This window comes from Girardinichthys multiradiatus, chromosome 10 (genome assembly GCF_021462225.1).
Source record: "Girardinichthys multiradiatus isolate DD_20200921_A chromosome 10, DD_fGirMul_XY1, whole genome shotgun sequence".
Classification (NCBI taxonomy): domain Eukaryota; kingdom Metazoa; phylum Chordata; class Actinopteri; order Cyprinodontiformes; family Goodeidae; genus Girardinichthys; species Girardinichthys multiradiatus.
The window spans coordinates 10040662-10068242 of record NC_061803.1 but is presented as its reverse complement, the minus strand read 5'-3'; the positions used below and the strand labels follow the sequence as shown (position 1 = coordinate 10068242).

General features: G+C 38.4%; 1 protein-coding gene across 9 annotated transcripts in view; it reads right to left on the bottom strand.

Annotated features, from left to right (window-relative positions):
• Positions 1 to 779: 779 nt before the first annotated feature.
• The window catches only part of pald1a (phosphatase domain containing paladin 1a), a 76671-nt gene continuing 49869 nt past the window's right edge, over positions 780 to 27581 (bottom strand). For all 9 annotated transcript variants that reach the window (XM_047378132.1, XM_047378127.1, XM_047378131.1 and 6 more), the window contains exons 19-20: positions 21904 to 22059; positions 780 to 1663 (exon numbers count right to left, since the gene is read on the bottom strand). In XM_047378132.1, coding sequence (XP_047234088.1) covers positions 1514 to 1663; positions 21904 to 22059 — 306 coding nt within the window. In that variant the 3' untranslated portion in view covers positions 780 to 1513. The remainder of the gene's footprint in view (positions 1664 to 21903; positions 22060 to 27581) is intronic.

The following is a 27581-nucleotide window of genomic DNA, read 5'->3' as shown; positions in this document are numbered from 1 at the left end:
TGTCCTACAACAACAGAGTGTCTTCAGTCAGAGGCTTCTTCAGATCTGCTGTAAGACGGAGCGCTACAGGAGATCCTTCCTGCCCACAGCCATCAGCATCTACAACGGCTCTTTGAGGAAACCTTCATAATATGAGCTATAACAACATTTAAATTCCCTTTGGGATTAATAAAGTATTTTTGAATTGAATTGAATGTTACTAAAATGAATTGCCCTAAATTACCTAAATATATCCGAGCCAGGGTCTTTCTTGCCTTAAATCCAATAATTAGATGTACTGTTTAATTCCTGCGAACAGGGAGGTGATGTGAAGGTAGGGCTACCTGATGAAAAGAACATCTGCACAAGAGTTCTTTCACATCAAAGTCTATTTCATGCTCTTCTTTAAGGTTCCTCATTTCTACCTGAAACAAGCAGTTTGAGGCTACAACTGGACCTTCAAGCATTTTGTTGATTTGTCTCCAGTTGCTTCAGTGACACTTGTGATGAATTATTTGGTTCCTTACATTCTGTCATGCAAAAATCAAATCAAACTAATCTAAGTACTCATATGCAAATATTTTCAAAAGTTAACAGTCACATACCAGCAGTACACCACAAAAGGCTTTTGAAAATTGGGCAATAAGAAAAAATAGGGCTTTTAAAAACAGGGCCTTGAAAAGACCAGAGCCCAATGTGTATGACCCACCAAATTAGATGAAAGGTGATTCATTTTTTTATTCTGCTGTGAACCATGCCAGGCAGTTATATATACAGAGTTACGAAAAAGAGGCCTAAGGGAATGTTTCAGGGGAATTTAATTGAAAAAGAATGCGGCAAAAACTTGAACATCACCTCTCTAACGTTTAAAAGACAAACACCTTCAAAGACAAACTAACATAAAAATTCCTGACATGTCAGTACCTGCATCAGGACACCCCAGGTACAACAGATGGCGATTATAGTAAAAGTGAAAAAATGATGATGTGAAACACTGTGAAAAACCATATACCCTTAGATATGCTCGTAGATGCAGTAAAACTTAAATAACAGCCTTCATATGTACACTGTGGGTCTAGGTAAGGTAAGTTTATTTATATAGCGCTTTTCAGCAACGAGACACTCAAAGCGCTGAAAACCACTAAAAAAAAACATTTGAAAAAGACAACACTAGAGAAATATATCAGGTCACACAAAAGCAAACGGTTCTTACATGCAGCCAAAATTGTTTGCTGTCAACCAAAACATATATCTCTTTTTTTCCCCAAAAGGATCTGCCACAGGAAAGTACAATTTTAAAGCTGTGATTAAAAAAGCAACATTAGTTAATTACTGATTTAAAGAAGGCACCTAAAGAAGAATAAGATCATAAAATAAAGGTGAAGATTAAAACAAGCTGTTAGGATAATCAACAATAAAACAACCGAAATACAATCTAAAGTTATCCATGACACAGGGGTTAATCATGAAGGCATAACAAGGTTACTGTAACCGTCTCTCATTGTGAAAGTTGTGCATTCACAGAAATCCTCCTTCAGATAAATTCCCCTCGGAAAGGAAGTGACTGAATGTTCTGCTGCTGCCAGCGGTAGCGCAGCCTGGCCAGCGGTGTCTCCCTCAGGTCTTCGAACTCTGAGAAGCCCAGCTGGTTGAGGATGTCATAAACTCCAGCTCTGGCAGCCACCTACCACAGACAAAAAAATGAAAAGGGAAAAACTGTCAGGAAAGCCTTCTTTTTTCCCAAAAAATGAAATGCAAAAGCTGTTGTAGAGCTAAAGTGTTTTGCTGTTTTCTTGCACGTGCAGCTGCCACACTGAAACAAAAGGCGACAGTTATCCCAAATGGCAGGATGAGGCAGGAAAACAATTCAGTGATTCAGTTTATGGAAACTATAAGATGCACATGTAGGGGAATACAAGTCAAAAATCAGACTCATGCTCTGGTCAGTTTTAAACACATCATGCCCAGCACGTCTGTCGTTGCTGGTGAGGTGCTTAGTGAGAGAGAATGACACAAAGGTGGCAATTTGTAACATAGCAAATGATCAATAGTTACAAGTCAAAAGACAAAGAAAGGGCTAGTGCTAAAAAACCTTCAATGTCTAGCAAAACTATTCATGCTTCATGAACATTTCCAGGTTAAATGTTGCAACCAAAATTTCAATTTATTTTTTGAGGATTAGTCTTTGTATTGAGGTCCTTTAGTCGTATACCCCTAAATAAAATCATGTGCAACCAATTGCCTTCAAAAATCACCTATATAGTACTGCTGTATGTAATTTCACCTCAGTGTAAATATAATTGATTGATGAAGGACTCAGAGGTTTGTTAGAGAACATTAGTGAACAAACAGCATCATGAAGACCGAGGAACACATCTGACTTCATAATAATATTTAAAGTACGATTAGGCTGTGAGAAAATATCCCAAGCTTTGAACATCTCTCGGAGTCAAGTTTATTTATCATCCAATAAATGGAAACACTATAACTTCCAAGACCTAAACTGAGAGGCCAGGCAAGGACAACCTTAATCAGAGCGACATCTCAGAGACACATTACAACTTTAGAGTAACATCAGAGATCGACAGCTTAGGTGAGAGAATCTATTGGGAGTGCAACTATTAGTTGTGCACCTAACACATCTGGCCTTTATGGAAGTGGCAAGAAAAAGGCAATTTGCTACAAGCTATTTGGGTGGTACAGCAAACATGTAGAAGAAGGTGCTAAGCTTAGATAACCTGGTGATTTTACTTACTGGCCTAACTGCAAAGTGTTATGTGTGGAAGGAAACTAACACTGAACATCACCCTGAAAACACCAACCCAACGGTGAAACATGATGGTGGCAAAATCATGCTGGGAAGCTGATCAGAGTTGGTAGGAAAATCAATGGGGCTAATTACAGGTCAGTCCTGGAAGAAAAGCAGTTAGAAGCTACAAAAGAATTAAGGCAGGTGTGGAGGTTTACCTTCCACAAGGATAATGATGTTAAACAGCCCATTCATATATTAAAATGGCCCAGTACAAGTGTAGACCTAACCCTAATTACGGATCTGTGGCAAGACTTGAAAATGTATGTTCACAGATGCTCCCCATCAAATTTGATTTGTTTTTACAGCTTAGAATTTTATTTAAGCTAGATTTGATTAAACAAATCTAACTTATTTAACAGTAAGCTACAAGTTTTGATGATTGCGTTGGGAATACTGCATTCCAGAGACTTTACTGTTCCCGTTAGTTTGCCGGTAATGCTGTGGATGACAAACGTCTAGCAATTCCTGGAGAGCACCACAGACAACCAGAAACATCTGGTAACAAAACGTCCAACAATCCAAAGAAATTGGTACGAAAACCAGCAGTCCCAGACTTCCCTGAAAAACCTTTAAAGGTTCAACGGTTCATTAAAAGAGCTGTAGCTTGCTAAGTTTACTCTGCAGCAGAAAGCTCCGTTGTTCAAAAAACCAAAAATAGGAAAATAACATAAAATAGCAAGTAAGATATTCATTCAAATCTCAGCATGGATTCAGAACAGAATAGTATGAAGACATTTGGGAGGTAACCTGGCCAAAATTCAATTTAACCTCTCTATTTTCCCTTCGAGCCTGCAATTTCTGCACATGCGAGGAAAACACAGTACTGAGTTTTAAGTCCACTGGTGTATTTCAATATTTTGCTTCAAAGGAGGTAGTTAATTGTCATTTTTTTCAAAATAGACCTGTGTAATACTAATTAAGGAAGCTTTTGTAGAGACACTGACTGCTTTTTTTTCTTTTATAGGACAGCATTTTTGATACTATTTAAAGGCAAAGCATAAACTGTTAGCAATGTTTCATAAAATGCAGTAAAAATACAATTGCTTTTGAAGAATAAATCAGAACACCCCCATATTTATTCCTTCTTGAAATGGCTCAGATTACATGAAGGTGACACACATGATTAGAACACATGATTAGAAGGTCGATACTCAGTATTTTGAATGAGTTTTGCCCTGCTCAAACCCCTGGCATTTACTTTGGTGTGCTCCTGACAGTTGAAGTGGGAGTGAATGTCATGGTAAGGTTGAAATAACTGTCTGAAGCCTTCAGAAAAAAAGATTTTACCAGCTTGTGAGTCTGGGAAGGGATTTAAGATGTCTTAAAAGATTGTTAAAAAGTCTACAAGTGCAGGACATTTAAACAGTTGCCAACATACCCAGTTTTTTTCCATCCAAGCAAGTTCACCCTGAGAGCAGATCGAAATATGCTAACAGAAATCTCCAAAAGCCATCAAATGTCAGGATGTGACCTACAACAGGCTCTTGCTACAGTTGCTATAAAAGTGCATTTCTGTACAATCAGAAACAAGCTGCTCAAGTTTAATGTTCATGGGGTGTGCAAAGAGAAAATATTTGCTTACTAAGACAAATACGCAGGCCAGACTAAAGTTTGCCAGAGAGAACCTAGACAAAAACCGGGACTTCTGGATCTGGTTGTAGAGGTAAAAAAAAAAAAAACACAAAAAGCATACTTTGAGTAGAATCTTAGAAAATGACTAAACTCATATTGTACAACTAGCTTGAAATCTCTTGAAAATAAACGGGAGGATAATCTGGAAGAGGATTCATCAGATCAAACCTGGCAAAGGATTATAAAAGCCATTTGACAAACCTTTCATGTTCTGTGTCCAGAATGTACGGCAGTCTACCAGCACCATTTATTGAATGTCCAGCCTTCTTTTTCTCATTTTTGTCTAGATCAGTAAGTTAAATCTTTTGGAGTTAATGTCCAGTATCTGGGAGACAGGTGGGGGGTCCTAGCTGTGAGCCTATTGTTTCTGTATGTCTGATGTTCTCTCTGTTTCGTTTGGTTGTTAAACTGTAACTCAAAATAAAAAGACTTGGTTCAAAAAAGAAAAAAAACTAGACCCTGCGTCTTAGTAATTATACCAGTAACATAGCATCGGTCGACCAAGGATTGACTGAGAATTAGGAAATAGAAACTCATGGTCTGAATCAAAGACCAGATCTTGATCCAACTGAGATGCAATGAGGTGATTTCAGAAAGGCTGTACATGCAAGAAATCCTGAAGGCATCTCTCAGCTCATAGTGAAGAATGGGACAAACTTTCCTAAGACAGATGTCTGATACTGGACTAAGGTTACAAGAACTGAGGCTATTGCAGCTAAAGGGGATAAGACCAGCTATTAGAGAATAAGACAACATATTACAATTTCTTTCATAGAAAGATTAATGATTCCCAAAGGTGTTTTAGATACTGGGACACACTTATAGGTTGGTCTTCTTAGCATGTTAAATGATAAAGAGGCTAAACTGGAACAATGAAAAGGAAATAAGGTATCAAGATATTTCTTTCACTAGCTTTGTGCAGAAATAAATACAGAAACTGCAAAGTGGTGTTTGAATTATCTACTTGCTGACAATGCACAGTCAGCTTGTATAATGCTTACATTATGGATAGATTCTGCCTTTTGGACAAACTCAAAAACCTTATGAGATTTACAATGTAAATAAATGATCTCCTGGTACTTTTCCCCTATATTTAGCGGCATTCCTTGTCATTACATCTGTGCTTGTGTCTGGTGTGTTCCTGGAAAGCTGACATGCCTGCTTAGCAAGAGTTTTAATGACTTGGTGCAGCTGAACTATTAATCAGTGGATGTGACTCCTTGGAGACGCTGTGGATTTCAGCTATTAACCGGGGCAAACTGACTCAACCGCAATGCTCAGTACGGAAATTTATATGCAAGGTTTACTCCCTCATGAAAAATAATTGCTCCTATCAGTTTCTGACCAGAAGGCCAGAAGAAAACTATCACTCCTGATACATGATAGAAAGCAATGACTTGATAATACTACAGTGCCTTCCAAAAGTATTCAGCTTTTTCACATTTTGACATCCTGCAAACATCAATGTATTTTATTGAGATTTTAGCACCCTTTATTCTGATACCTTTATAAACATTTAGTGCAGCTTATGCAATGAGTGAGTAAACAACATCAACAAAACAAAGTAACTCAGGAATACCCATTCACAGTATGCCACAGGCCATGGTAACACAGAGGAAAAAGGAACACGGCACATCACCTTTCGAAAGTGAAACATAGTGAAGGCAGCATCATGCTTTGGGAAGCTTTTGTCCCAGCAGGGATAGGGAAGTTGAAAGAGTTGATGGGAAGATGGATGGAGCTAAAGATAGGGCACGCCTGAATGAAAATTGGCAAGAAGCTTCAAAAGACATGTCTGCAGTGGAACTTCACTTTCCAGCAGGAAAAAGGTCCTTAAGCATAGAGCCAGAGACGAATTTTTTAGATCAAAGCATATTCATATATGTGAGAGTGGCCCAGTCAAAGTCCAGACTTAAATGCTATTTAGAATCTGATGGAAAACTGATTTTGGCAAAAGCTCTCCCTCCAAACTGACCGATCTTAATATACAGTGCCTTGCGAAAGTATTCGGCACCTTTGAACTTTTCAACCTCTTGCCAGATTTCAGGTTTCAAACATAAAGATATAAAATTCTATTTTTTTGTGAAGAATCAACAAGTGGGACACAATTGTGAAGTGGAATGAAACTTATTGGATGTGTCAAACTTTTTTAACAAATAAAAAACTGAAAAGTGGGGCGTGCAATATTATTCGGCCCCTTTACTTTCAGTGCAGCAAACTCACTCCAGACGTTCAGTGAGGATCTCTGAATGATCCAATGTTGTCCCAAATGACTGATGATGATAAATAGAATACACCTGTGTGTAATCAAGTCTTCGTATAAATGCACCTGCTCTGTGATAGTCTCAGGGTTCTGTTCAAAGCGCAGAGAGCATCATGAAGACCAAGGAACACACCAGGCAGGTCCGAGATACTGTTGTGGAGAAGTTTAAAGCCGGATTTGGATACAAAAAGATCTCCCAAGCTTTAAACATCCCAAGGAGCACTGTGCAAGCAATCATATTAAAATGGAAGGAGTATCAGACCACTGCAAATCTACCAAGACCCGGCCGTCCCTCTAAACTTTCATCTCGAACAAGGAGAAGACTGATCAGAGATGCAGCCAAGAGGCCCATGATCACTCTGGATGAACTGCAGAGATCTACAGCTGAGGTGGGAGAGTCTGTCCATAGGACAACAATCAGTCGTATACTGCACAAATCTGGCCTTTATGGAAGAGTGGCAAGAAGAAAGCCATTTCTCAAAGATATCCATAAAAAGTCTTGTTTAAAGTTTGCCACAAGCCACCTGGGAGACACACCAAACATGTGGAAGAAGGTGCTCTGGTCAGATGAAACCAAAATCCAACTGTTTGGCCACAAACACGATATGTTTGGTGTAAAAGCAACACAGCTCATCACCCTGAACACACCATCCCCACTGTCAAACATGGTGGTGGCAGCATCATGGTTAGGGCCTGCTTTTCGTCAGCAGGGACAGGGAAGATGGTCAAAATTGATGGGAAGATGGATGGGGCCAAATACAGGACCATTATGGAAGAAACCCTGTTGGAGTCTGCAAGAGACCTGAGACTGGGACAGAGATTTATCTTCCAACAAGACAATGATCCAAAACATAAAGCCAAATCTACAATGTATGGTTCACAAATAAACGTATCCAGGTGTTGGAATGGCCAAGTCAAAGTCCAGACCTGAATCCAATTGAGAATCTGTGGAAAGAGCTGAAGACTGCTGTTCACGAACGCTCTCCATCCAACCTCACTGAGCTCCAGCTGTTTTGCAAGGAAGAATGGGCAAAAATTTCAGTCTCTCGATGTGCAAAACTGATAGAGAAATACCCCAAGCGACTTGCAGCTGTAATTGCAGCAAAGGGTGGCGCTATTAAGTATTAACGCAAGGGGGCCGAATAATATTGCACGCCCCACTTTTCAGTTTTTTATTTGTTAAAAAAGTTTGACACATCCAATAAATTTCATTCCACTTCACGATTGTATTCCACTTGTTGATTCTTAACAAAAAATTTGAATTTTATATCTTTATGTTTGAAGCCTAAAATGTGGCAAGAGGTTGAAAAGTTCAAGGGGGCTGAATACTTTCGCAAGGCACTGTATTTGCTAAATAAGAACAAGCTCTCAATGTGCAAACCTGAAAGAGACATATTCAAAAATACTTGCACCTTTGACTGAATTCATACGTTAAGTGCATGGCTGACTGGATTGTTTTTGGAAAACCATTTATCCTTCCACTTTGTGGTTATGCAATAGTTTCTGTTGGTCGATCACACAAAATTCAAACAGCATACACTGCAGGTTGTGGTTGTAGTGTGACAAAATTTTCAGTTTAAGGGTTCAAAACGATTAATATTTCTGCAATACTCTCCAACAACTTATTTGACTCTGTGGATAAGATGCCGATACACAGAAAATATTGCTGCATCCCACTGAGTTAGGCTTTCTTTCAATGCATCATACTTTTTAAAAGGGATATTTTAAGATAATGATGTTTTGAATTTTAATATTTCATCTGAGTTCTGTTCATTTTTGCAATGTATAAATGTGATGCATATTTTAAAGGTTCACTTAGACACTCTTGGCGATGCTTTGGTGAAAATAAAAGCTATTAAGCTTTTTGCGTTGAGAGTAAGCCCAACTGTTAGAAAGATGACTTTCATACTGCAATGCAACGATCACTAACGCCAATCCTCATTACACTGGAGATGTGGTGATGGGTTGATGGGAGGGGAGGTGGGGGCTCACCGGTCTTTCCCACAGTCAGTGATCTCAAAAAGCAGCACATACCAGTTCAGTGCAAAAGGATAGTGAAGCCTCTGTGGCACACATCAAAACAACTCGAGTGACTGATAGGACCCCTCTGCTGCAGGCATCTGAGGTATGCACTGTACATAAGCCCCGCTATTATGCTAATGACAACTTTCTGGATTAGCAAACATGGATTTTAATATCTACAACTCTTCAGTTTTTTTCTCTAAACCTACTAAAGTCTGATGACTCTAATTAAAGCAATTTTTACATATGTATACAATGTGTCAGTAGGTGGCAATTATATCTATTATATTATTTTTAAATACACTTGTACCCAAGCACACAAAAAGATGACTGTTTCTATGGGGATGCTGTAGTTAAACTTCACAACAATGTTCAAATCAATAAATAATTACATGGCATATTGCATGATACATATTTCAACATATTGTTTGTGTCAGTAGGTAACATTACATCAGAGACCACAAAAATCACATGTGGCGTTCCCCAAGGTTCCATCTTAGGGCCCCTTTTATTCAATATCTACATGCTCCCCCTAACTCAGATTTTAATAAACTACAACGTAAGTTATCATAACTATGCAGACAACACACAGCTATACGTTACGAGTAGACTATGAACCCATTCAAGCGCTGGGTAAATGCTTAGAAGAAATCAATGCATGGATGGGCCAAAATCTTCTTCAGCTGAATCAAAACAAAACTGAAGTAATGATCTTTGGTCCACAGGAAGAGCGTTTAAAAGTTAGCACACAGCTTCAGTTAATACAGCTACAAACCACCAGTCAGGCTCGAAACCTAGGTGTAGTGATGGACTCAGACCTGAACCTTCAGAGGCACAAAAAGACAGTAACAAGGTCAGCCTTCTATCACCTAAAGAACATCTCCAGGATTAAAGGACTAATGTCTCAGCAGGACCTTGAAAAACTAATTCATGCATTCATCTTTCGTAGAACTGATTACTGCAACGGTGTCTTCACAGGTCTGCCTAAAAAGTCGATCAGAGAGCTGCAGTTGATCCAAAATGCTTCTGCCCGCATCCTCACTAAAACTAAGAAAGTGTAGCACATCACCCCGGTTCTAAAGTCCCTACACTGGCTCCCTGTAGCCCAGAGAATAGACTTTAAAATACTTCTGTTAGTCTATAAATCAATAAATGGCTTAGCACCAAAATACATTACAGACTTGTCAGTGTATCAACCAGCCAGACCTCTCAGGTCTTCTGGCTCAAATCTACTCTGCATACCCAGAACCAGAACCAAACATGGAGAAGCAGCTTTTAGTTCTTATGCTCCACTAATCTGGAATAAACTCCCAGTAAACTGTAAAAGCGCCAAAACCCTAAATTGCTTTAAATCAAGATTAAAAACTTATTTGTTTAGAGTGGCCTTTGAATCTAAACATTATTAGTTAAGTTTTCAGTCCAGTTTTCCTTTCTTTTTCTTATCCATCATTCTATTCTCTCTCTTTTTTTAAAATTACCTCTATTTTTTGATTTTCTATATCATTGTAATGTTTTTCCTTATGTACAGCGCCTTGAGTGCCTTGTTGCTGAAAAGCACTATATAAATAAACTTGACTTGACTTGCCTTGACTTGAACAGTAATACATTATTGCTAAAGATTTCACATCATTGTCATTTTGTCGATGGTAAAGAATCAGAGGATTTATTTTTATGGTGGCACTTGAGTGCCAGTAAAAAAGCAACATTCTTAGCAAAAACAATACTTAAAACCAGTGAACATACTTAGTACAACTCAGCCAGTTTTAAAGCAATGGCTCATGGGAGTTTAAAAGGGGACATGTCATGCAAAATCCACTTTTATAGCTCTTAAACCCATATTTTGTGTATTGGGAGTCTCTGAAAGTCTAGAAAATTTTAATTTACTCACTCCAGATCCTGCGATGATATATTTAGATGCTTTTGGGGTCATATTTGGTAAGTCTGTTTAGATTTTTCCATTTTTCTATTACGTTTTGTTCTCTATTACGTCACAGTTTTTTCTGTGGAACTTCTACAGATGGTCATGAACTTCCGGCTAACCAATCCAGCGAATCCGCCATTTTTTTCTCACAGTAATCTTGAAGTTCAAGTTGAAGGATGCCGAAGCAGCAAGCAGAAAAATCTAAATGTTCTGTTGTCAGGTGTATTAACCCACACCAGTCATTACACCATCCCCCAGCATCAGAACCTCACCGGAGTGCCTGGTTAAATTTTATTTTCCATTTAAACATGTCGACATCTGTGAGGAAAGTCCTCTTCGTTTGCACAAAACACTTCACGAAGGAGTGTTTCAGCAGCCACGGCCCGTAAGAAGGAGGATTAGGCAAAACACTGTCTGTCTGAGGAGTCAGTTCCTTCTGTCTATGGAAGCAACAGACAGAGCAAAGAGGTAAACTGCAGATAATGGTAAAATGACAGCAAGCTTGATTGTTGAGGTGTTGATATAACTTACTGGCTGTTGTTTTGATAGCACAGCTTTGTGCCTCCTACTAATGTTAGCGCTGTGCACTTGCTTTTAGCTCCTTAAAGACATCACCTTATCGTGTGTTTTGAATAACAATACTGAACAAACAGTTTTGCAATCTGTTTGGTTGCCCGTTTTGCCTTGGGAAACGCATGATCCAAATACATTCAGTGATGTTCTTAATGCTAGCATTAGCTAACTTGTTAACTATGTTGGGGTCTTGTTTAAAAGTTGTGTTCATTCAATTTAGGAGAAGCATTAACATTTTAAAAGGTGTCTTACATGTAGTTTGTGCAACAATATTGTCAATAACATTAGTAATGGGATTACAGCTTTTGTTACTACTGTGAATTCCTTAACTTTTCTCTGCTATTGTTTAAGAATTTACATTTTTCATGTAGCCTATGGGCAGGGGTGGTCAAAGTCAGTCCTCGCAAGGTCCTGACGTTTCCCTGCTGTAATACACCTGATATAGATGATTACAGCTCAGCATAAACCTGTTAATCAACCATTGCTGTTGTTTGTTGGATTTGATTGCTTACACCTATAATATTAGTTTTAGTGCCGTTGTTCTAATTCATTAGTAAAAATAGCACATTGCTAGTGCAATGATTTTGTATATACTTCTTGTTTTTTTTTTACATTTATTGATATTTATTGAGGGCAAGTAAAGTAATGGAATCTTGTATGGCTTGTATGGCTCCGCAGCCTGGAGGGGGTGGGGTGTGAAGTGCCTCATTTGAATTTAAAGAGACCACAGCAAAACAAGACGGTCAAAAAGGAAGCTTAAAGAATTAATAAAATTAACGCCTGAGTAGCTAAAATGACAACAAATTCAAACCAAGCACTGCAGTTCCACTTTTTACAGACCACATCTAAATGATTTTAATAGGAAAAGGAAGGATTTAAAAGCATGATATGTCCCCTTTAAACAGACACTTCTAACTTCCCATACCAGCTAGCTGTGTTGCAGTTCTAATGTCATCAAAAACTACAGGAATCTGCTTGAACAGTTAGTGGAGATTCAAATTCAGCTGTGTTGTTTTAATACTGCCTTTTCTCTATACTGTACTACAGCTGACAATATTTTTTGTCAATACAAAAAATTTATTAGTTTTATATGCTACTTATTGATGTTTCAGCATTGCCCCACTTCAACTTAATGTCATTGGTGACATATGCAAAAGGGCACTTAGCCTGGGCATGACTATATCATTGGCAGCATGAGCACTTGGAAAAAATAAGTGACCTGTATATTGCCTGGAACAAGTTTTCTATTGCTTCCAGTCAATAGAAAGTAGGCACCCACCTGTGCTGTGCACAGAATAAGCACAATTAGAAAATCTGGCTGCAGACCACAGCCTAGCAGCATTGAACCTTGTAACTAATTCCAGAATCCTATTAAGTACTGAATTGAATAGCTATTTCACTTTTCTTTAAGGATTATGGACTGCACTTGAATGAATTATTCTACGATTAAATATACATTGAGAAATGTTCTCAAATGTGACAACACATTTGAGAACATTTCCAAAGCTTTTTGTTCACAATACAGTCTTAATTTGGCATAAGCATAAACACTGCACTGTATAGAGTTCATCATTTTGTACAGAGATGACAGATTATTTAAAGCAATTTGTACTTTTTCTGAAAAGCCATTCAAAATAGACTTAGACAATTATCTACTTATGAACAACATGTCTGTGTATGCATATGCGTATACCAATTACTATTAGGGTTAAATAAAATATATTGTGTTATTAGATAATTTGGAACAGCATAAGTAAAATGACATTTCACCCTTGCCTTGAAAATTACAGGTTGTGTTTTTGGTGATATGCTTCCAAACGCAATGAATTGACACTCTTAGCTTTGCCATGTAATTTCAAAAGCAAGAGTAAAATGCCATTTTATCTATTTTGTTCCAAATTACCTGGGGTCCCAACTTTCACTCTCTATATGGATATGAACAAGCAATCTTTAAGTTAAACACAATTATTAAAAGTAAAGATTTCCCTACCTCAGCAGTTTTACTTCCGTTTAATTTTTTATTTGACTGATGGTAATATTTTAGTTAGTGCTTCAAGTTTTAGACCCCCCAACTCTCATCACACGTGTTTAGAACAAAACAGAAGGAAAATGGCCAAAAACTCACTGGGTATAAAGGCTCATCAGTGAATGTAAATGTATTGGAAGCTTTATGGTTTTAATGTGAATTCTACTTTTATGAGAATGTTTAATTCTTGTTTTATCAAGTCCTTAATAACTTTTACTCATATCAGTTGGTTTGTTCTTTTAACTTGCAAAAACAGTAACAAACTGTTGAGAATAGTCAGGGTACATCCTTAAGCGATCTCACTGACTTGCAAGGAGAGGTCAGTAAAAAAGCCCACCCACTGCATTATAAATTTAAGCTGTTTTCATCCACACACAGATATCTGCTGCTAAGATTCAGGACTAATAGGCTAAACCATTCATTTATTCCTAGTTATTCAATTTTTGAATAATTTAGTATGATTTTGATATGTATGTTGTTTTGTTAAAATCTGTCTTTGCGTCTTACAACCTGCTGTGCCACAAATTGCCCCTAGGAGATAATAAAGGTTTTTTGAACTTAAACACATCGCACCCCTTATATCACTTGCCATGACTGGTAACACTGTGCTCCTGCTTTTAATGGCCACAGAAATCTAATTAGATATCATAATTACAGCACAGCCAATGTAGAGTGAAGGACAGACTGTGCCGGTTCAGACCTGAGAGGTTGTGTAACCGCAGCTCCTAAAAGAATGACCAGAGGTAGAGACGACCCACGACCGCTGCCCTTGGCATTGGCTGTTTGTCATTACAGATCCAGCCACGGTCACTGATGATAGGCTAGCGATTATGCCGTGGGGTTGGTTGGGTTAAAATAATTGGGTGACTGCCAGACTCTGCTGCAACTAGGCCACTAAAGGCATCAGAATACAGATGTTGTTTGTTTGGATAGTGTTCTTTAGACTGACAGTCAAAAACAAAGCTGTTTGGCTGTCTAAATGTCTGTAGTAATACTGATTCAAAGAAATATCTACTGTTTGTACAATAAATTTTACTTAATATCATATGAGGAAACATAGAAACACAGGAACATCTGGACTTTACATGTCAAACAAATCAAATGTATTTAAAAAGCACATATAAAAACAACTGCTGTTGGCCAAAGTGTTGCACAGTACACCAGAACAACAAATTACAATAACAGCTAAAAACAATTAACAGAAAAATAACAAAAAACATGACAAGACAAATAAAAACCACAAATCAACTCTATGTATTGTATTAAAAGCCAGTGTGTACAAGTGTATTTTAAGAAGCATCTTGAAAACCACAAGAGTTAAAGCCTGTCTGATATGAAGGGGAAGCTGGTTCCACAGTTTAGGAGCTACAACACCAAGGCCCGATCTCCTCTGTGGACCAGCCTGGACTTCAGGACAACTAGAAGGAAATGATCATTGGATTCAAGAGATCTTGAGGGCACATAAGGCTGCAGGAGGTAAGACGGGTAAACAGCAGCTTGCCCATTCAGGGCCTTATAGGTAATCAGTCAGTCAGTCATTTTCTATACCGCTTCTTCCATAGTGGGTCGCGGGGAAGCTGGTGCCTATCTCCAGCAGTCTACGGACGAGAGGCGGGGTACACCCCGGACAGGTCGCCAGTCCATCCCAGGGCAACACACAAACAACGATGCACACACTCATTTAAACACCTACGGGCAATTTAGAGAGACCAGTTAACCTAACAGGCATGTCTTTGGACTGTGGGCGGAAGCAGTAGTACCCGGTGAGAACCAATGCATGCACAAGGAGAACATGCAAACTCCATGCAGAAAGACCCCTGGCCAGGAGTCAAACCCAGGACCTTCTTGCTGCAAGGCAACAGTGCTACCAACTGCAGCCCTATAGGTAATCAATAAAACTTTAAAAATAATTCTATAATTAACACTGAGCCAGTGAAGGGAAACGAGCTCTAAGGGAGATATGTTCATGCGTTTTTGTTTATGTTCAAGCTGATGTAGGTAACTTTTGTTAAAATGTATTTTTAACATATTTGTTAAAACTGTTCATATTTCCTGATAGTGGAATATGGACAGATAATCTGTGAAAAAAACAGCTCCTCTGTCTCTTCCGAGTAATCATACTGCCATTTGCAGAAATACACAGCTCCTGGTCAGAACCAGCCAATCATAGCCAGGAGGAATGTCTTAGTGTCAATCACGCTCGTGTTCAAACAAACACACCTTACAGCTAGCTCCCCCTTGCTCTCCTCTGTGCTACAGCCCTCCTATTTATAACTCCACCAGGCTCGCTGGCTAACAAAAATCAAATCAGTCACAGTCACATGACTTATCAGTACAATTAATTTAATGTAAATCTAACTTTCTGGTAAGTTAACAATTGGACATAAGAAGAAGAAAAAAAGTGTTTTTTTCAGATGAACATTTATTGAAAGAATCATAATGGAAAATCTAAGTTTAATCGAGATTATGGACGAAAAATCAAGTCCATTACGGACCAAACCAATGTTACCTCAGTACTGGTAAACTAAAAAAAAAAAAAGAAAAAAGACAGACATAAACTAATCTCCAAAACAAATATTACACATCCCTATGTTATCAAGAAGGTGTTTTTCCTTAGATGTCAAGAGAAAGGTTATTTTCATGGTCTAATTTGTAGACATTTCTGAACTATTTTGATCTAAGAGGTGAGAAAAGAATGAAGAAAAGGGAGAACAAAAACAATAGTTTCAACATTAGGAACCAACAGACAATCTATTAACCTTAATATCAGAACCCGCTCAGAACAAGGACAAAGTCCAGTTTTGGGTCCCTCAATTTCCCTTCTGGTTGTTGCTAATCGAACCATCTGGATCCACATATAAGTGTGGTTCCCCCATCTCTTTAGCTTAGAGACCTCTAGTCTAGAGAGGTCATTTTAAGACAGGTGGTCTTGTTTGCTCAGAGTTTGAATGTCTGGAGGTTTCTCAACCCTGGACACAGAACCATGTCCCTAATCCAAAGTGGGGGTACTCCAAATATTGCTGAATTAAATACTGCAAACCTTACAAACTTACTGCAGGGTATGATGCAAAGCAAACATTTAAAAGCAACCGCAGTCCAAACAGGGTTATCAATCGATTGACATATGGCAATATGGGAGCTGCATCATTTTGTAAGTCAAATCAATAAAAGGGACTTTAAAGGTAATGAGTTATGAAGAGTTGTTCCCCTTTGATGCAGGAGAGCTTCACAGAGGTGTGATTTTGAACACAACATTTCATCTGAACTAAAATGGTCAGCTGGGTGTTCTTTTGACAAGTACTTTAACAATTCCAATGAGTAAAAGCCATTTTAAATTCAGGATTTTGACATTCAGTATGTTTTGTCTCATACAATGTATTTATAAAAAAATAAAACATATTATTGCAACAAAGTACTATCTAAATCCCAAAGGTTATTTATCAATGTTACCAAGACCAGCATGAAACAACGGATGATCACCTTTAAACGTAATCTCATCTTCCTTTTTACCTTTGGCATTGCTAGCCATGTACTGGTAATGCATGCAGAATGAGTCTGTAAGTAGCACAGAGTACAAGGAAAAGGTAAATCCAGAAGTTATTGATGTAAGTACTGCAAATTCAAACATCGACCTGCTCTCGCTGAACTATTAGAAAAGTGTAGGTCCGGATAGTCATGCTTCAGAGTGTCCAGCCATCCCAAGGATTAGATTTAAATAATGCAACAGTCCTCCTGAACCACAAGCTCAGACTGCTATTTAAGTCATAACAAGGTTTTAAATATTTTCCATGGGTTTCAGTTCCCTTAAAAGCTTTCCACATTTACATCACAACCTGTGCTGGATGACAAAACTGTCAAATATACGTCAAGTCTTTAAAGCAGTACCATACAACTCACAACAAAGCTCTGCTGAGGTACATTTTAAGCAGCTATGTACATCTTGATCTCTATCTAGACATGCTTTTTCCTTACTAAATGTTTATGCCCACCATTTATGTCCTCACAAAGAGAGTCACACTCTGAAACTGACGTCAGACAACCAAAGCTGCAACCTCGATCCAGGTGGTCTTCCGTCTCCTGGTCAGACGCAGCGGAGACTGACAGTAGGTTCGTATTAAGCTAACAAAATGCAAACAAAGCTGAAAAATGTTCTACTGAAATAGTATATAGCCCTTTTTGTTAGTACTTCAAGGAAATTTCTCAAGATCCGGCAGCTTTATAGAAAAATGTAAATTAAACTTGATTTGAACTCTGTCTGTAGATAGAAAATAAAGTGGCTGCTTGCCATAGAAAAGCTGAAGAAAAGTAATTTTCTTTAAGTGGGAATATGCAAAAAAAGTTATTTATTTTAAAGACGGATGAAACAATAAAGTTGGAGTGAATTGAAAAAGTTGTCATCATGCATGTAGCTCAGTTTGTGTTTACATGTAGCAACTACAGCACAACAGTTGTTCACAATATTAAAACAGGATTTAACTTATGCTATGGGCTCAAGCTACTGTTGGCACGTCAGATCTTTAAGTTGGTAGCAATGGATAGTATATTTTAAGCATCCAGCTGTTTTAAAAAAAAAAACATGCACACATTCTGCACTATTATTATGTTTTATTCCCAGTCAACAGCAGCTGATATTGTTGCTGTTTTTTTTTTTTTTTTATCACTGGACATTTTTGTTAAAGCAGAAGGCCAATTATAAACCCACAGCTCAGAACAGCATATTACTGGTGTCTTTATTCACATTAAGGTAGAAATAGCTGCAAAAATGAAAGGTTTACTTTCTAAACAAAGAGATTCAGGTTCTGTGAACAATTTTTAAAATAATAACAGTGACTTGTTTCCCCAGCAGAATATTCCTCTTCGTAGCACAAAACCAGCATTTTTTTCATGGAATAACTGGGCAATTATAGCCACCCTGATGCACCACATTTATTTGCTATTCATAACAGGAAGAAAATGCGTTGAATGTGCATATTTCTGTGAGAACTGTTTTCACAGCAGTTGTTCTAGTCTTTCTTGGTTGAATGTCTGTTTTTTTTTTGTTTTGTTTAATCTATCTTTTAAGAAGGAAAAAGGCTCTAGGGCATGTTTCTCCAGGCGTTTTCACCATAATAATAGAAATGGCTCAGAAAAAAAACACTCTTTGAACATAACGAAGAGTTTTATCCTGTTTTTTTTAGCTTAATTCTGTCTGCTTATAAAATTATCAACTATTCACTCCAAGCATGAAACATTCAGTGATACTGACTATTGCACTGTGTTAGCAAACACTTTGTATAAAATAAAAGACAGTCAAGTATTTGTTATTATCATACATTATGCTACTGCACATACAGTACAGACCAAAAGTTAGGACACACCTTCTCATTCAAAGAGTTGTCTTTATTTTCATGACTATGAATATTGTAGCTTCACACTGAAGGCATCAAAACTATGAATTAACACATGTGGAATTATATACTGAACAAAAAAGTGTGAAACAACTGAAAATATGTCTTATATTCTAGGTTCTTCAAAGTAGCCACCTTTTGCTTTGATTACTGCTCCGCACACTCTTGGTATTCTGTTGATGAGCTTCAAGAGGTAGTCACCTGAAATGGTTTTCCAACAGTCTTGAAGGAGTTCCCAGAGATGTTTAGCACTTGTTGGCCCTTTTGTCTTCACTCTGCGGTCCAGCTCACCCCAAACAATCTCAATTGGGTTCAGGTCCGGTGACTGTGGAGGTCAGGTCATCTGGCGCAGCACCCCATCACTCTCCTTCTTGGTCAAATAGCCCTTACACAGCCTGGAGGTGTGTTTGGGGTCATTATCCTGTTGAAAAATAAATGATGGTCCAACTAAACGCAAACTGGATGGAATAGCATGCCGCTGCAAGATGCTGTGGTAGCCATGCTGGTTCAGTATGCCTTCAATTTTGAATAAATCCTCAACAGTGTCACCAGCAAAGCACCCCCACACCATCACACCTCCTCCTCCATGCTTCACGGTGGGAACCAGGCATGTAGAGTCCATCCGTTCACCTCTTCTGCGCCGCACAAAGACACGGTGGTTGGAACCAAAGATCTCAAACTTGGACTCATCAGACCAAAGCACAGATTTCCACTGGTCTAATGTCCATTCCTTGTGTTCTTTAGCCCAAACAAATCTCTTCTGCTTGTTGCCTGTCCTCAGCAGTGGTTTCCTAGCAGCTATTTTACCATGAAGGCCTGATTCACACAGTCTCCTCTTAACAGTTGTTCTAGAGATGTGTCTGCTGCTAGAACTCTGTGTGGTATTGACCTGTTCTCTAATCTGAGCTGCTGTTAACCTGCGATTTCTGAGGCTGGTGACTCGGATGAACTTATCGTTCGCAGCAGAGGTGACTCTTGGTCTTCCTTTCCTGGGGCGGTCCTCATGTGAGCCAGTTTCTTTGTAACGCTTGATGGTTTTTGTGACTGCACTTGGGGACACGTTCAAGGTTTTCCCAATTGTTCGGATTGACTGATCTTCATTTCTTAAAGTAATGATGGCCACTCGTTTTTCTTTACTTAGCTGCTTTTTTCTTGCCATAATACAAATTCTAACAGTGTATTCAGTAGGACTATCAGCTGTGTACTGTATCCACCTCCTGCACAACACAACTGATGGTACCAGCCCCATTTATAAGGCTTGAAATCCCACTTATTAAACCTGACAGGGCACACCTGTGAAGTGAAAACCATTTCAGGTGACTCTTGAAGCTCATCAACAGAATGCCAAGAGTGTGCGTAGCAGTAATCAAAGCAAAAGGTGGCTACTTTGACGAACCTAGAATATAAGACATATTTTCAGTTGTTTCACAGTTTTTTGTTCAGTATATAATTCCACATGTGTTAATTCATAGTTCTGATGCCTTCAGTGTAAAGCTACAATATTCATAGTCATGAAAATAAAGACAACTCTTTGAATGAGAAGGTGTGTCCAAACTTTTGTTCTGTTCGTTCTGTCTGTCTGTCTGTCTGTCTGTATGTATGTATGTAGAGACTCATAAGCTTTGAAGTAATTCTTAATTACCGTATTTTCCGCACTATAAGGCGCACTTAAAAACCATTAATTTTCTCAAAAAATGACAGTGCGCCTTGTAATCCGGAGCGCCTTATATATGGATCAATTGGTTAATTGGTTGATCCATACTGGTTGTACACGGCGCTCTGTCAAAATGTTTCAGTACGACTGGTAAACTACAAAGCCGCACCGCTTGCAGCATTACGGCTACCGTAGTCAGGGGTGTCGCCGAAGTAATAGCGGTAAACACCTGTACTGTGCTTACTCCTAGTCCAACACCACTTGTGTGTGTATAACGACCCCAAAATTGTACCTTTCAAGAGACACGCTTACGATGCTGAGTTCAAACTCAAGGCTGTCAGCTACGCAGTCGAACATTGGAATAGAGCAGCAGCGAGAGAATTCAACAGTTAACGCTACTATATTGTGAATGTACTAACGTTTGATTTAGTGCATCAAACTGTTTCTTTTACGTGTTTACTGAATCAGGGAAAAGTTCCCTTTCACGTTTTAACTAACGTTTGATTTCAACTTCAACTTCATAGACTCCAATGCATTCCTAACGTGCGGTTGGCTCTATTCAATAGAATTCTATGTAGAGGAGACCTTACCATGAGAGTGAATGGAGTTATTAGAACGCTGGTTTGTAGTGTATTAATAAAGTTTGACTGACTGACTTATCTGTTTTGTTGACGTTCTCTTTAGCACAGCTCCATCTAGTGGATGCATAACACAACCCCAGTCAAACGTTTGACTGCAGTAGCTTCTATTCTATGCGCCTTATAATCCGGTGTGCCCTATATATGAAAAAAGTTTTAAAATAGGTCATTCATTGAAGGTGCGCCTTATAATCCGGTGCGCCTTATAGTGCGGAAAATACGGTAATTTAAACTGGGAATATAGATAATTTTATTCAGTGGACTGCTACTATATGGCTTTCAAATGCGTAGCAAGCATTGGTAGTCGGCCCTCCTGAGAAATTACTTTGCAGAAACACATTTTGCTGCAATTACAGCTTCAAGGTCTTTTGGGGTATGTCTCTACCAGTCTTGCACATCTAGAGATATGATTAGATGGAGAGTGTCTGTGAATTTTGTTTATGTCATATATTCTAAACTAGAGTTAGGTCTAGACTTTGACTAGGCCCTTCTAGCACATTCATTCTTTGGCTGTATGTTTAGGGGTGTTGTCATGCTGGAAAGTGACCCTCCTCCCTAATCTCATGTTTTCAACTGACCCCTAACACATTGTCTTCCAGGATTGCCCTTTCATTTTACTTCATCCATCTTCCCATCAACTCTGAACATATTCGCTTTTTCTGCTGACCAAAAGCACCACCACAGAATGCTGCCTCCACCATGGTTCACCATGGGGATGATGTGTTCAGGGTGAGCTGCCGTGCACAACCAACAACTGTCCTGCAAACATATTTCCCACCTGAGCTTTACATCTATGCAGCTTCTCCAGGGTTACTATGAGTCTCTTGGCTGCTTAATAATGCTTTTTCTTTACTCATGGTCTCTAATAATTCCCAGAGTCCTTCACAGAACAGATAGTATGATGGCACCCTATAAAATGTATTTATTTTACTTACTTGGTGTACACAGGAGGTTTTTGCACATAAATGAAAGTGCCCCAATAAGATGGTAATTTACCTGTTCCATCCAGATGGAGAAGGAGCGCTGCCAGGAGTCCTTCTTCTCCAGATGCAAGTATGTATTGAAGAGGATGAGGTAAATGTAACGCTCCAGGTACTGCAGACTCCTGAGCAGCAGCTGCTTACACTCCTTCTCTGTCTTCTCATTTTTGATCTATAAAAAGAGAGGGAAACAGTGTATATCAGTCGCTTTAAATACTTCTGTCAAAACTTTGTACACCAGCACAACTGCCTTCAAGGTGAACAATTTGTTTGAAGCTTTTTAGGAATTCAGGCTAGCTTCTGGAAGTCACTGTCTTGAAAGTCTTTATGTGTGTTTATTGTGAGCACTACCTTGTGTTATTAAGCCTGAGAGCACTTGTGGAGGACCTCTGTCGAGCAAAACATACTTAACCTACAAAATGGTCTGGGAATTTTTACCTGAGTAAACATTTTAGCAATAAAAAGAAAGGCGACCAAAACTGGTTTTGTTTGAACAAAACACTGGTCTTTTGTTGCTTTTGGCAATACAGACACTTCAATCCTTAAAGACAGATCAAAATGGTTTTAAAAACCAAAAGTCAAACAAGGGCATTCCTCTTTAATCAGCTTTGCAGATTCCTGTTTATTTGTTCTACAGTGCGTCAGGCAGCCACATGACAGTAATCGATTCAATAACTATATTGGAAAACGTTTTTACCAAAACAAGGGAATCTCTAATGAACTTTTAGGACAAAAGGGAAACCAATAACGGAGGAAAGTAAAAATACAAAGCTAAAAATAGGTAGTTTGTTATTTTTCTTTAGACTACAGGCCAAATGTTTGGAAGCAGGATCAAATTTGTTCTACAAGGATTACAGGTTCATTGATACACTTTGCAACAAAGTAGACATCCATCCATTCATCCATCCTACTATCATACCAGCTTATCCCTTCAGCAGTGAGGTGTATACATAATATGCAAGCTTTGATTTATATTGTTTAGTTTTGACCTTAAGTTGTGACTCCTGCTGTTCCTCTTCATCCTAAAACAAACCAATTCCCCTTACGTTTGCTCACATTTATTCAACAATGGTCTATTATCATTAATTTGAATCCAAAGGTAAATCCTAAGGCTCAGTAGGAGAATATGTTGCCTTGACAACTTTTAGTTGTGCAACCCACAAATCTGAACTTTATGAAAGAGTGTTTAAACAATAGCAATTGTTAAGTCAAAGTGATACGAAGTTCCATTTGCAGTTTGCCACATGTCATTTAGGGGACAATATGCACATGTGGAAGCTAATCAGGTAGGAACAAAATTAAAACATTTTGCACTACATGCTAAATGCTACACGTGGAAGAACACTGCACATCACCCCGAACACACCATCCAGGATTATCCTATGGGATGGTTTTGTTGAGCAGAGACAGGCTAGCTGGTCAGAGTTTATTGCACAATGAATAATACAGAACGATCATACAGGAAAACCTGTTAGAGGCTGCAAAAGAATTGAGAAGGGGCTTGAGAAGGAGATTCAACTTAAAGCAGGACAGCTACCCTAAACATAAATGCACTGTAGAACTACAATATAATGGATTAGATCAAAGCATCTCCATGTGTTGGAATGGCCTAGTCAAAGTGTAGACCTAAATCCAATTAAAAACTTGAGAAAAAAACTTAAAAAGAGAGGTTCATAGACAGTGTCCATCCATTTCTTTTTTGTTTACACTAAAAATTGTTAGGGTATGACTGTTACGCTAATGATATGGTAGAAAAACAACTTTTCTTAATGTCAGATTTTTTCCCCCACTCTATAAATGTACTTGTATTTAAGGTTGGAGTTTTCTCTTTTTTTTTCAGTGTGAGATTATGTTATTGCAATAACAGCTTCAGGGGCTTTTTACACAAATTTGCCTGAAGCTCAGATTAGCATAGATCGTGCTGTTACACATACAGTAATATCTCATATAAATCCAAAAAAGAACATTACACCTATACTTTTCCAATCACTGCTGATCGTACTTTACCCAAACACAATAATAATCTTCTTTATCTAGTACTTTATGTAATTTTTAAATTGTACATTAAAGATTTTAGTGCAGCTAATGTGCTCACTATTGAGTTCTTTCATCTTTTCTCAATCTGCTGGTGAAGCCCAGCAGTTTTGACATTTGGAAGAAGTTCAAATGTAAGCTGTCAAGTAAAACAGCCATCAAACAGGCAGCATAACCTGCAGAACAAACCATTATACATAAATACTGTACTATTTTAAAATAAACAGCATGGATACATGGCCTCTCTTGGGATACATACTAATTATTTTTTTTCACTTCACAACCCTATGGTCAGCAGCACAACAGTGCAATTCTCCAAAAAACAATATGCTCCAATAATTCCCTTGATTGTGATTTAAAAGACAGGATAATAACACTTGTATGTGGCTAGGCCAAAGCCTACAACAAAAAGGCGCGGACAGAAATGTTTGAAACTCAAAACTGAATAAAATCTTTAAAGTTTGAAAGCACATTTAAAATAAACAAATTTATAATCTTAGAAATATAAGCCTCCTGAAACCTACAGTTTCAGGAGGTAAAATACAACAACAACAACAACAACAACAAAGATTTCTAAGCCTTTCTGTTCTTCACAAATAATAAACACGTCCCTTTTGCCAGGTATTTTCCCCCAGGCCCTAAAAACAGCAATTATCAAACCTCTATTGAAAAAGAGCAACTTGGACAAGCTGCTACTACAGAACTACAGGCCTGTATCAAACCTCCCCTTCATCAGTAAGATTATTGAAAAAGCTGTGTTTCAGCAGTTAAACAACTTCCTAACAACGACCAACCGCTTCAATGTCTTCCAGTCAGGCTTCCGTGCTCACCATCTGTATAAATGCAGACTGTGGAAGAACCACAGTGCTGGTATTATTGGACCTTAGTGCAGCGTTCAACACTGTTGATCACTCCATTTTATTAGAGCACCTGGAAAACTGGGTCGGCCTTTCTGGTACAGCAATCAATTGGTTTAAACCCTATTTGAAGGACAGGGACTTTTTTGTGTCAGTAGGTAACTTTACATCAGAGACCACAAAAATCACATGTGGCGTTCCCCAAGGGTCCATCTTAGGGACCCTTCTATTCAATATCTACATGCTCCCCCTAACTCAGATTCTACTAAACAACAACGTAAGTTATCATAACTATGCAGACGACACACGGCTATAGGTTACGAGGAGACTATGAACCCATTCAAGCGCTGGGTAAAGGCTTAGAAGAAATCAATGCATGGATGTGCCAAAGTTTTCTTCAGCTGAATCAAAACAAAATTGAAGTAATAATCTTTGGACCAAAGGAAGAGCATTTAAAAGTTATCACACAGCTTCAGTTAATACAGCTAGAAACCACCAGTCAGGCTCGAAACCTGGGTGTAATGATGGACTCAGACCTGAACCTTCAGAAGCACATAAAGGTAGTAACTCGGTCGGCCTTCTATCACCTAAAGAACATCTCCAGGATTAAAGGACTAATGTCTCAGCAGGACCTTGAAAAACTAATTCATGCGTTCATCTTTAGTAGAATTGATTACTGCAACGGTGTCTTCACAGGCCTGCCTAAAAAGTCGATCAGACAGCTGCAGTTGATCCAGAACGCTGCTGCCCGCGTCCTCACTAGAACTAAGAAAGTGGAGCACATCACCCCGGTTCTAAAGTCCCTACACTGGCTCCCTGTAGCTCAGAAAATAGACTTCAAAATACTTCTGTTAGTCTATAAATCACTGAATGGCTTAGCACCAAAATACATTACAGACTTGTTGTCAGTGTATCAACCACCCAGACCTCTCAGGTCTTCTGGCTCAAATCTACTCTGCATAACCAGAACCAAACATAGAGAAGCAGCTTTTAGTTTTTATGCTCCACTAATCTGGAATAAACTCCCAGAAAACTGTAAAAGCGCCGAAACGCTAAGTTGCTTTAAATCAAGATTAAAAGCTTATTTGTTTAGAGTGGCCTTTGACTGTGCCATCTAATCATTATTAGTTACGTTTTCAGTCCAATTTTCTTTCTTATCCATCATTCTATTCTCTTTATTTTATTTAATTTTTATTTATTTATTTTTAAATTACCTCTGTTGTTTGATTTTCTCTATCATTGTAATGTTTTTCCTTATGTACAGCGCCTTGAGTGCCTTGTTGCTGAAAACCGCTATATAAATAAACTTGACTTGACTTTACTTAATTCTCGGAGGCTCCACTGAATTACATACATGCCATTTGGAAAGAGCAACTGGGCTATTCTTTGATTACAGGTTCTTGGAAGCTGAATGCAAGTCTTCATTAGTTTGTCGAGTCAGTGACACGCTGACCCCCCCCCCCCCCCCCTTTTCTGTTTTCATACTAATTGAAGCCTTGAGCAATCTGAGGCAAAAACCTAAAGGGCCCATCATCCATTTGTGTGTTAGAACATAGACATTAGTAGACTAGACTACTGACAGGCTTTATTATCCGGTAGGGGAAAAAACACAGCATCCTATTTTGAGTGGAAAGGTCTTTTAAAACCAGGCCACAAGGTAACTGCGTCTACTGAAACAAAACAACACTAAAATTTATTCTCAGCAATGTTGCTTTTCAGCCAACAGGTCCAGGGTTCAAATCTCAGCCTGGAGTCTTTCTGCAAAGAGTGAGCATGTTCTCCCTGGGTATGTATGCCAACATGTTTCCTTGTTGGTATGATCTTTTTTCTGAAAAGATGTGTTACTTTTACACCAAATGTAACAGATCACCCACCGTTTACAAATTCTACTTTAGTCTGATTAGCCCACAGAATATTTCCCCAAAAGTTTTGAAATCATCAAGATATTTCCGGGGAAACATAAAATGGGTTTTCATGTGCTTTTGATCAGCAGTGATTTTGCTCTCCGATTAATGAATCTTTTACCTCAAATCACAAACTGAGACATTTACTACGGCAAATGACTCCTATGTTGTTGTTTTTTTATTGTTGTGCTAGGTTGTCTTGTGACCTCCCTGAAGAGTTGTCCATATGCTCTTGAAATGATTTTGGTAGGCCAGCCACTAGGAAGGTTAGCCACTGTTTCATGTATTCATCGTTTGTAGATAATGTCTCTCATTGCGTTTAGCTGGAGTCCCAAAGCCTTTGTAGCCTTCTCCAAACTGCTAGATGTCAACTTATTTGTCTTTCACCTGTTGTTCAATTTCCTTGAGTCAAAGGATGAGTTGTTGCTTTTTGTGATAATTTAGCCTACTTCATGTTTTCTAGCTGGTACTATTTAGGTGATTTTTTGATTCTGCAGGTTAGATAAGAGTAAAGTCTGGGTGTGGCTAATCAAAAATCCAGATTATCACATATAAAAAATCATTTAACAAGAGAGGCCAATATATATTCACATGAATCTAGTATGGTTTGGATAGCATGAACCCCCTAAATAAACAAAATTGTCATCTGAAAATTGCTGTTTGTACTTACTCAGGTTATCTTTGTTTATTAAGATTTGTTTGATGATGTGAAACAATGAAGTGGGACAGAAGAACGGTAGCAGAAATCCTTCGGAGGGCAAATATTTTCACACAGCTCCATCTTTGTGTTGTACTAAGTGGTGATCATACTGCTGGTGTTGGTTTGGAGTTATGAAATGCAAAGGGGTAAAAGTGCTCTACGCACAAAGAACTGTTCACAGTATTTGGGTGAAAACTAA